The following is an 11,056-nucleotide window of genomic DNA, read 5'->3' on the forward strand; positions in this document are numbered from 1 at the left end:
TTCAGGGGACATAAATGAGCTGAAGTTAAGATTTGTTTTAAATTGATAAATAGAAATAAAGATGTCTTTCTTGAGAGAACTAAAAGCTATAAAATGGTATTACAGTTCTAGTACAATTTCACATTTGTTGTGCCTGGTATAATTAATCCTACTCAGTCTGGTGGATCACATATTGCTGTGTAGTTCTGACACCCACTGACAAAACTATAGATTGATGTCCATGTACACACTGAACCATGTTTAGCATTGGCATAATATTTGGTATAAACAGATTATTATAATAAAGATATTATTTGCATTTAGTTTTTTTATACTAACTTGGTGTCCATATTTTAAACCAGTTTTTTAAAACTCCGTGTAGTAAGAATGTTTGCAGTTCTGTGAGAAGCAGTCTTTTTTCTTACCAGCAACAGTCCACATTTGAAGAAATCAGTATTTATTTTATTTTACTACTTTTATTATTATTATTATTATTATTATTATTATTATTGGTATTAGTAGTAGGTAGAGGAAGTCTTTTAAAGGACTGCAGCTATGTCTTGTAGCTTGGTGTTATGAAGGTGTTCAGTGTAAAACACTACAAGCTCTCATCTACTGCCGCAGATGTTCCACCTTCATGTGCTTTCCTTCAAGAACAAACTAAATGCGTCTTAAAATATGAACTGCAGGGGCGTCTGGGTGGCGGGGCGGTCTGTTCCATTGTCTGCCAGCACGGAAGTCATTGGTTCGAATCCCCGTGTTACCTCTGGCTTGGTCGGGCGTCCCTACAGACACAAATGGCCGTGTCTGCAGGTGGGAAGCCAGATGTGGGTATGTGTCCTGGTCACTGCACTAGCGCCTCCTCTGGTCGGTTGGAGCGCCTGTTCGGGGGAGAGGGGGACCGGGGGGAATAGCGTGATTCTCCCATGCGCTACGTCCCCCTGGTGAAACTCCTGACTGTCAGGTGAAAAGAAGTGGCTGGTGATGCCACATGTATGGGAGGAAGCATGTGGTAGTCTGCAGCCCTCCCCGGATCGGCAGAGGGGGTGGAGCAGAAACCAGGATGCCTTGGAAGAGTGGGGTAATTGGCCGGATACAATCGGAGAGAAAAAGGAGGAAACCCCCCCCCACACACACACACACACACACACACACACACACACACACACAAAATGAACTGCATCAAAATGTAACTAAGTAAACGATGCAACAGAAGCATTGGAAAAAGTGTGTTGATGACAAAGGTCCAGCTGCTGCAGGAGGTGGTTGGCAGATGTGTGTCGAAGGGGTGATTTGACGCGTTTTAACTAATCTGCATTTTTGAGGTCTGAATCTAGTTGCTGAAGGAAAGTAGCATCAACGGAACATTTTTGGGGGAGATAACAGAAGGACATGAATACCGTTTGGGGAAATTTACAACAATAAGTTAGGTGGTTTTCTTCTGAAACTACGTTTCTGTGTTGCCTTGGCAGAGTCAGGTTTCTCCATTCCTGCAGCAAGTGTTCATGCCTCTGGTGCTGGCCATCTTTGAGGTTCTGGCCCGGCCTGCAGAGGACAATGATCAGGCGGCTGCCCTGGAAAAGCAGATGCTAAGGAGGAGCTACTTCACCTTCATCCAAACCATTGCAAGCAGCGGCATGAACGAGGTCATGGCCAGCCAGGGTAAGCTGCTCGCCACCAGCTAAACAAATGAGCTTTGAACAGCTACTCCCTCTAGCAGCACTCCAGCGGCGTGCCTTGGTGTGGGTGTCTGCATGGCGCCAGCAACCATAATCCAGTACGCACCGTGCGTACATTTTTTTATGATTTTGTTCATTGTTTTTTTTTGTTTTTTTGTTTTTTTTGCCACTCACGCAGTTTGACGCAAATACGTTTTGGAGGTGGATGATTGGTGTTAACGTCACTGGCTAATCGTGCACGGTGCGTACGCGCGGTGCGTACAGGGTTACGGCTGCCGGCGCCAACCATGCAGAACAAAACTGCCTAGCGTTAACGTTAGCCCTTCCTATGCTCCAGAGATGAAACGGTCTATAGCTGATTATTTTAAAAAACGACACAATGAGAGACAGGAGAAAGCTGGAGACGAGAGAGAGGAGGGAGCTGGTGGAGACGGGGGGGGGGGGGGGACGACTGAGAAGTCCCGACTCAGACACTGGCGGCCGCGGGGAGAGTGCAGGTGCAGACAGGGAGGAAGAGCCCGAGCGTAAGACGAAAAAGTACTTTCAACCACAATGCTAAGGCAGTAGCCACGGTTGCATTACTAGGAGGATGCTGTGCTGTGTGTGTGTGTGTGTGTGTGTGTGTGTTGTGAGCAGTGTGGTCCATCCACTGCTGGCAACTCTGCATTTGTCAGCGGGCCCCCGCAGTTTAAGCCACTGCTCGTGGCAGAGCAACTTCATGTTCAGATTAAAATATCAAGTCTCAAGTCACTGGTATGCAAATTAACACAAATGTTCATCAGCGTGCGAGGCCGTCGAGTAGTACCGTGTGTTACCGAGAGGAAAGAGGGTGCGACCAAGTTATGTGCTGGTGTGACCAACTGAGAAAGTTTGGTAGCACCAGCGCTACCGGGGGAAACGTTAGTTGGAGCCCTGGCACCCCGGCGGCTACGTAAGCAGTCGACTTAAGAGTCCGACCCATTAGCCGACAGGCTAGCGAGTCAACACAGCCGTGATCGTTACAACACGATTTTTCAAACAATTTAAAATGGCCGCTGTCCAACACCTGTGAATACTGCACCGCCTCGGTGGTAGTCATGGAAACGGCGTCTGTACCCAGACATGTTGGAAATATTACCTGACAAACAAAATGCAAAACACATACTGCTGATCTAACAACCGTAACCAGGTCTATAAAACATGAAATGTGAAAAAAACTGAACGCTGCGAAGGAAACAACGTGCACAACACGTCACAAGTCGTGACATGACACACACGATGACGCGCAAGTTACATGCGATCATTTTGACCTCAGGGTTGTTGTAGGAAGATCTTATAACTTTTTGTGCAATTGATCTAAAACTCATTTTAATGAAAATATATGCAGTTTTAGGAGCATTCAGAGAGCGGCAGGTCTGTATCTTTTTTCCCCCCACAAAGTTATTAAACTTTGAAAATCTAAAACCCTCAAAATGACCGCCGTGGTCGTTCTAGTAGTTTTTAAGGTTTTAAACTAAAGCAACTGTGTTACACAAGAAAAGATGGCACAACATGTTGTTAGAGCTTTTGCACTGGCATTATGTTTGAATGCCAACATGCTGGGCCTGATTCTTAAAATAAATGAGACATAGAGAGCTGCTGCAGCAGTGTTTTGTCTTGCTCAGCAAGGTGTACACTTTATCCTACTGAGTCGAATTCGTGAGAGGTATCGAACCATGAGACTTATCGAACCGTGAGCTTGGTGAATCATCCCGCCCCAAATGCTATGATCAGTAGCCTGGTGGCATGATGTAAATCCAGGACTCAAGTATGAGGTGACAGTTTTAATCTTTTAGCTGTGTAGACTATTTTATTACCCCAGCTGTTTACAAGTCCCCATGTGTAAACAGACTGCACACATAGTGAACTCCCTCCACATGACGAGACCGTATCTTTTGGATTTCATCCAGAGTTTGTCTAGACATAGTGTTAGTGTCTTAACCATGTCCTGGGTTCTTAGCCACAAAAACTTGCTGAATTGTTAACAGCAGAGGAAGCACTGTATTTGTATTGAAGATCTTTCTAACAAGGTATTTTGTCCTTGCTGAATATGAATATGGGTTGCAAGTTTGGTTTATCAGAGAAAGTTAAAAGTTTTGTTGAAAAATTCTGAAAACAAGTTGTGGACCGCAGGGTTCAACATTAACCATGGCTCGATGGCCTGTGGCCATAAAAAGTTACTCTGTGGCCACCATATATCCCCAAGTCAAGGTTAAATTAAAAAGAATAAATAAAAAATACCCATCGCCCTTTGCAAACGCAACGTCACAGTTCCACAAACATCCCGATTCATTCGTGCCTTTTAATTCAACATTCTACGAAAACAGCTAACAATAACTTAATTTTACTCATCGCCAGCTAGCTGCCAATATGTCGGGCTGCTGAAATATGGGTTTACTAAGCCTGACGTTACTCAAGCTGCGAACACAATCCCTACAGAAGAACCAGAAACACAAAAGGTGGTCTATGAAAAAACGGAATGGCAACGAAAATTTAGGAGTGAATGGAAGCAAGAGTTTAAGTGGCTAGAATACGACACATCTAAGGATGTAACGTACTGCAGTGTGCCGCCAATTTCCTCAACAAGCCGAGAAGTCTAGCTCACTTTTCATCGTAAACAATGCCTTCAGGAAACACCACATCACAATTCATGGAAACAGTGGTGCACAGTTGCACACCTTGCAGTTACATCGCCTGAAAATACACCCATGGGGAGACAAATACGTCAAATGGAGAGTGAATAACGGGAGAAAATGATTAAAAATTTCAACATTGTATACTATTCTGTACGCAAGGCTCAGCGTTTTTGGTTTTTACCGATTTTCACCAAAAAATACCGATTTTTTTTTTTCTTTTAAAAGGAGCAGATCGGTTTAAACTGTTTTTCACACGGATTTCATGTTTCCACGGATCCAAAAGTTGTTCCTTTTCATGTGAGGTTATGTAACAGTGTCCTCTTGTGGCGAAATTCGGCATGCTGGGTGGCTTTGAAAAATAAAAACGAAAATGTTGAGCCCTACTCGTGTTAATGTTGTTATCGGCAACTTTACTGCTGTAGATTCATTCCCCACATCTACAATGACATCTGGGAACCACACTGGAGAAGCTGTACTAAGCCCGCTATATTTCGGTTCTTGCGGATTATAATTCTACTGCTTTTTGTAATGTTTTTATTGCACACATGACTGACGCCAGGACAATGCTGGGAGGGAGGGCGCAAGCAAGCGAGAGAGTGTATGAGGCAGAGGCATGGAGGGGAGGGGGGGTGCGAAAAAGAGACTGAACTAAGAGACAGAGACTATGTATGTATGTTTACAAATAGACTTGAGTTTTCAATTTAAATAAATAGTTATATATTTTCATTTTGTTGATGTCTTTTTGTTTGTTGATGTGTCACAGTGTTGTGTTAAATTGCCTTTTCTGTGTTTTTACATTTTGGCCACCAAAAATGTACTTTGGCCACCAAGTGTGGGGGCTTTGTGGCCCATGGGGCCAGTGCTTAAAAATATTAGCGTCTATCCCTGCGGACCTCGTTGTTCTGTACTGCCCAAAGGCTACCGAGTTACAACCAGCCAGCAGTGCTGACGTGCATCAGAGCAGCGGGCGTGGTCAGTGTGACCAGCAGTGCTGACGTGCATCAGAGCAGTGGGCGTGGTCAGTGTGACCAGCAGTGCTGACGTGCATCAGAGCATTGGGCGTGGTCAGTGTGACCAGCAGTGCTGATGTGCATCAGAGCAGTGGGCGTGGTCAGTGTGACCCGCAGTGCTGACGTGCATCAGAGCAGTGGGCGTGGTCAGTGTGACCAACTGCTGCTGGCTTTTGTCAGTGTTCATGACCAGTAGTGACACACAGGCCAGTGTTGGCTCCCCCAACCTTTTATACAGACCAGCCTTTCTATCAAATCTAGGCTCAAGAGTGTTAGTTATTTCTAAGATTTATACGTATATTTATATATGTATATAATATTTATAAGTGTCAAGTTATGCAACCACAATTATGCATAGCTATTGTGTTCTAACTTGTCATTTTTTGACCCAGACTCAGAAATCAGGGCACACTTTTAAGTTTCTACTTTTCTCCTTATTTCCCAGGGGTTGAAAACATTGAGCGGGTTCTCTTCACAATTATCCAGGGCACAATGGACTTTCCTGATCCCATTGCTCAGAAAACATGTTTCATTGTCCTCTCCAAACTGGTGGAGCTGTGGGGTAAGTGAGTTTTTAGACAAGCTGGTGGAGCTGTGGGGTGAGGGAGCTTTTAGACAAGCTGGTGGAACTGTGGGGTGAGGGAGCTTTTAGACAAGCTGGTGGAGCTGTGGGGTGAGGGAGCTTTTAGACAAGCTGGTGGAACTGTGGGGTGAGGGAGCTTTTAGACAAGCTGGTGGAGCTGTGGGGTGAGGGAGCTTTTAGACAAGCTGGTGGAGCTGTGGGGTGAGGGAGCTTTTAGACAAGCTTGTGGAGCTGTGGGGTGAGGGAGCTTTTAGACAAGCTGGTGGAGCTGTGGGGTGAGGGAGCTTTTAGACAAGCTGGTGGAGCTGTGGGGTGAGGGAGCTTTTAGACAAGCTGGTGGAGCTGTGGGGTGAGGGAGCTTTTAGACAAGCTGGTGGAGCTGTGGGGTGAGGGAGCTTTTAGACAAGCTGGTAGAGCTGTGGGGTAAGGGAGCTTTTAGACAAATGGGTGGAGCTGTGGGGTAAGGGAGAAGTTATTATGGAAATGTAGAGAGAAGTCATGTATTGCTGCACGAGGGGTAGATGAACACTTTTAAAAGGAATGGTGTAAGATTGATTGATTTGTGCCTCCTCCAGGGGGTAAAGATGGCATGGTGGGGTTTCCTGACTTCATATATAAACATATTGTTCCTGCCTGCTTCCTGGCTCCTCTGAAACCAACATTTGACCTCACGGATGCTCAGACCGTTCTGGTGAGTTTCGTCTGGCTTTGCCTGTATTTTATAATCATTTTCCTTTGGCTTGCCAAGTCTTTTAACACGAGAGGGTAGAGATGCACCAGACCGTCGGCTGCTGACCGGAATCAGCCATGACTGGAGATCGGCCAGTCAGTCTCAGATCTATCAGATTCTGTATCGGTCAGATTTACATGGTTCACGTCGCGTGCACAGTGGCACGGGCAGTAACATCACACACACAGATACGCTAATACATGGCGTCGAAAACCGTCGTTTATTTTGGGAAGGTAGAACATGCCAGATAAAGTGGGATGTCCTGCAGGTCATTTTCAGCTGGATTTTATTTGTACAAAACAGTTCTGCACAGTCATCTGGACTTCTTTTATTATGAGATTTGAGTGAGAGAAAGACGGTCCTGTAACCTGGTGCAGTTTTGGAGAAAATGTAAATTATTTAAGTTGGTGTTTTATTATGAACATAGTTAAAAATTCCACTAAAGGAAAGTTAGAGAAATGTTTGTGAATGCTGTCAGTTTTTGGTAGTTCTTAGGGGAAAAAACAGGAATCAACCAAAATCGGAATTGGCAAGTCAGACTTCAAAAATAATTTTTTTATTTGAAAATCTGAATCAACCAAGAACAGAGCAGTCGGTGCATCTCTGTTACATCTCTGTGCATCCCTGTACATGCGTCTCTTTTCAGACTCTATCGGAGTGTGCTCTCACACTGAAAATGATCCATCTAAAAAGGGTAAGTTTTCCTCTGACAGAATCACAACTTCTTTTTTTAATCATTGAGAAGTTCATACTGGTTATATTAGAGCATCTGCTGATCACTTAGTCGCTCATGTTCCTCCTTGTAGGGGCCTGAGTTTATCCAGTTCCTGCAGCAAGAGTATCTGCCATCACTGCAAGTGTCACCCGAAATCACACAAGTAAGATTGTCGTTGTGTCATTTATCGTATCCAAGGCTGGAGATAATTCTACCAACTCATGATATATTTTGCTTAATTTATTAGGAGTTATGTCAGGTGCTTCAACAGCCAGATGTCAAAGTGCTGAAAAGCTACATTAAGGTAGGAGTTGAGTTGGTTGACTTTGCATCTTGATTTTTGAGACTGTACTGATGAAGTTATTTCATATTTATCAGAATGATTTTGGCTATTCACTGACAACATGTCTCTGCCGTGTCTAAGCAAAACACAAAACTGCACTTGTCACTTCATCTGAATAGCTTCATCAGTTCTGAGTTCTGTTGGGGAAAATCCTGGCATTTATGGGTGTAGCAAAGCCTCTCCTGGTGAATGAGACACGCGTTCAGAGGCTGCTTTGCTTTTGGCGTCTTACGAACATGATGTCCCTCTTCAGGTGATGACTGGTGAAGTGGACGTGAGCAGACATTGAGAACTGCTGGGGTAGTAATGTTAGGTCAGCGTGGAAAGTGGTGGAAAGGTGTTCAAGGAGACCCACGGTTCAGTGAGGACTGCTCTAGCTTCAAAAGTAAAGGTGCTCTCTGACCAGGCGTCCTTGTCCAACTCCTCATTTAAGTGGAGCAGCTTGGCCACATGTATAAATGATGCTGGGGTTTCCCCTCCAGAAATTAAACTGACGTAGCTATTTGAAGGAACAGTAAAACACCTTCGGCTCCAGTGACAAGTCCAGCTGAGTGTTTGCTGTTAGGTATTAGTTTGTAATTTTGACACCTTGGTACTGGGATTACTGAAATGAATCTCACAGACATATGTTGTTCTGGTCATTCTGTCTTTGCAGGCATTTTTTCAGCGAGCCAAACTGTAGGAGGGAAAACATGAACTGGAAGCTAGCTGAAGGGACACTGCGGAGAGCAAGCGGATGTTTGTGCCACTTTCAACGAAAAAATTGAACCTAGCATAGGAGCTGCTTTTGCACTTAAACAGTAGTTGCATAACCAAGCCTTGTTGGGGTGGGATGGGGGTGGGGGGCAGGCAGTCGCTGGATTGTGTCCGCACCTCTCTGGTGACCAAAGGCTAAACAGGGACGTGCTGTCCATGTAGGAACTGGATCCATGATCGAGTGAAAAGCGTTTGATTGGTTTAACCACTCAGCAAGATGGGGAGAGTTCTGCTGGAATAAAGGAGTCTTTTGGAAATAGCTTCCTTGAGCGAAGATGGATAGATACGTATAGATAGATGGATAGATATGGGGAGGACTGAAAAATAACTTTTGTTGTTGCCTGTTAGGGGTGGGACGAGTCACAAATCTCACGGTTCGATGCATCTCACGATTCAGTACGATGCAGTGGACGCCTTGCTGAGCAAGAGACAAAACACCGCTGCAGTTCTATTGTTCGTTTTTTTTTAAGAATCAGGCCCAACATGTTGGCGTCATCAAGGCAGGTGTTCAGATGTAATGCCAGTGAAAGCTCTAACAACATGTTGTGCGTCTTTTGTTGTGTAACACGGTTGCTTTACTTTAAAACTTTAAAAACTACTAGAACGAGCAAGGCGGCCATTTTGAGTTTTGGATTTTCAATTTAATAAAAGATGCAGCGCTGCCGCTCCCGGAATGCCCCGAACATTACATATATTCGCATTAAAACGAGTTTAAGATCAGTTGCACAAAAAAGTTATAAGATCTACCTAAAACGACCATGAGCGGTCAAAATGACCGCGCGTAATTTGCGTGTCATCGTGCGCGTCATGTCCTTCACAGCATTCAGTTCTTTTTCCACATGTCATGTGTTATAGGCCTGGTTACGCTTGTTAGATCGGCAACATGTGTTTTGCGTTTTGTTTCTCAGGTATTATTTCCAACATGTCTGTGTACAGACACCGTTTCCATGACTACCACCGAGGCGTGCAGTATTTACAGGCGTTGGACAGCGGCCATTTTAAATTGTTGAAAAATAGTATTGTAATGATCATGGATGTGTAGACTCACTAGCCCGTTGGCTAACAGGTCGGACCCTTTAGTCGACTGCTTAACGTAGCTCGGAGACCCGGGTTCGCGTCCCTGCTGCGGCGGATTCCTGGCTGCCTCCAGAATTCACTACAGTATTAAAGTTGTTAAAATGTTAATTTTGGTGTCAGTTAGTTTCCTAACAGACATACTAACAGATGTGATGCATTAATATCTCAGCTGGGTATTTATCTTGGCACAACATAGCGTTTAAAACTGGCCGTCATTTTGACCGCCCGTGGTCGTTTTAGGTAGGAGTGAAATCTCGGTCGTTCTAGTGTTAATAAGACATGATCTCGTGAAATGGGGAGCGTCTCGAACCGTGAAGACCGTATGGAATTATTGGGAATTCGATCCAGTATCGTCCTGCCCCTACTGCCTATCCCAAAAGGTTTGGCAAGTCTATAAAAAACGTGTGCCCTCTTTGATTTGCAAATAATAATAGCTTTCAATGAAAACATGACCCTTCTTATGAGTGGCTGTTGTTGTTCGGGTACTGTTGCCACAAGGAGACGTAAGGGCTGAATTTAATTTTATTTTTTTATTTTTAATTCAGTGTTTAATCCCCCCCCCCCCCCCGTTATATGCTGAAGACTGGATGTTGGAGGAGCTGTTTTAGTTTGAAGTGACTCACATGGGAGTATAAGTGCTTATTGCCCTGGCTCATTGTGCATTTGCCTACCAGGAGTATTGTGTACCTCATCTATTCCATGGAATGTCTGCATGTCGTTCAAATGGCACCTACGGCATCCTTCCCATTTTTCCGAACATAGAAGCAAACATACATATTGTTGACCATATTCTTAGCCAGTCTGATGTACATACTCATTTCTGACCAACACTGTCGCTGTACAGTGGTGTTTTGATAGAGATGATCAGTGGTCATTTAATATTTGGTATTCCAATAACTGGAAAAGGTGTGGGAGTACAGCTTGCACTCTGCAGTGGTGCAGGCCAAGAACTTCTTTTTTCAGATGGAGATGAACACAAATGGTGGAACAAAATGTAAATAAGAGAATAAGATGATAAATGTAAATAGAGTTCCTAGGTTTAGCTTTTTTGATCTTCATTCCCATCTGAAAACTACTGGCAAACAATGAATTAATAAGGACTTGGATGTGCAGTCCCAGTAAACTCTGGCCACGTGTAGAGCGAAGAACCAGCCAAATGCATTTTGTACAGACGCAGTCACGACAATTCAGGAGTGTGATATGTGGATTATGCAATGCTAATTGCAAGCAATACTGTGAAGTTACTTGTCAGACACAGTCAGCCCTACCAGGTGGAGCTCAGCACTGCTCTTCATTGGTTGCTTTTCTCTTCGGTTGTCAAGTTTCCACGTAAAGCCAATTCACCTTGACGTGTCAAACGTGTGTAGATGCTTCTCTTGGGCAAGCGCTCTTAAAAACAACTAAAGATATTGTGATGCCGGTTGGACCTGTCTCGCTGTACATGTCAGTACATCGTCTTCAGTCTTGCAAGTAACTATCTGCTTTTGCTTAGTGTGTAGACCACCACCACGACCCGTCAACACTAAACTG

At 44.3% G+C, this 11,056-nt stretch overlaps 1 protein-coding gene across 1 annotated transcript in view; it reads left to right on the forward strand.

Annotated features, from left to right (window-relative positions):
- Positions 1-8,501, forward strand: part of xpot (exportin, tRNA (nuclear export receptor for tRNAs)) — a 29,113-nt gene extending 20,612 nt beyond the window's left edge. The window contains exons 19-25 of the mRNA XM_056277282.1: positions 1,452-1,641; positions 5,768-5,884; positions 6,481-6,596; positions 7,282-7,329; positions 7,442-7,513; positions 7,598-7,654; positions 8,349-8,501. Of these exons, the coding sequence (XP_056133257.1) occupies positions 1,452-1,641; positions 5,768-5,884; positions 6,481-6,596; positions 7,282-7,329; positions 7,442-7,513; positions 7,598-7,654; positions 8,349-8,375 (627 nt within the window). The 3' untranslated portion in view covers positions 8,376-8,501. The remainder of the gene's footprint in view (positions 1-1,451; positions 1,642-5,767; positions 5,885-6,480; positions 6,597-7,281; positions 7,330-7,441; positions 7,514-7,597; positions 7,655-8,348) is intronic.
- The last annotated feature ends 2,555 nt before the right edge of the window (positions 8,502-11,056 follow it).

This window comes from Lampris incognitus, chromosome 3, assembly GCF_029633865.1.
Source record: "Lampris incognitus isolate fLamInc1 chromosome 3, fLamInc1.hap2, whole genome shotgun sequence".
Taxonomy (NCBI): Eukaryota; Metazoa; Chordata; class Actinopteri; order Lampriformes; family Lampridae; genus Lampris; species Lampris incognitus.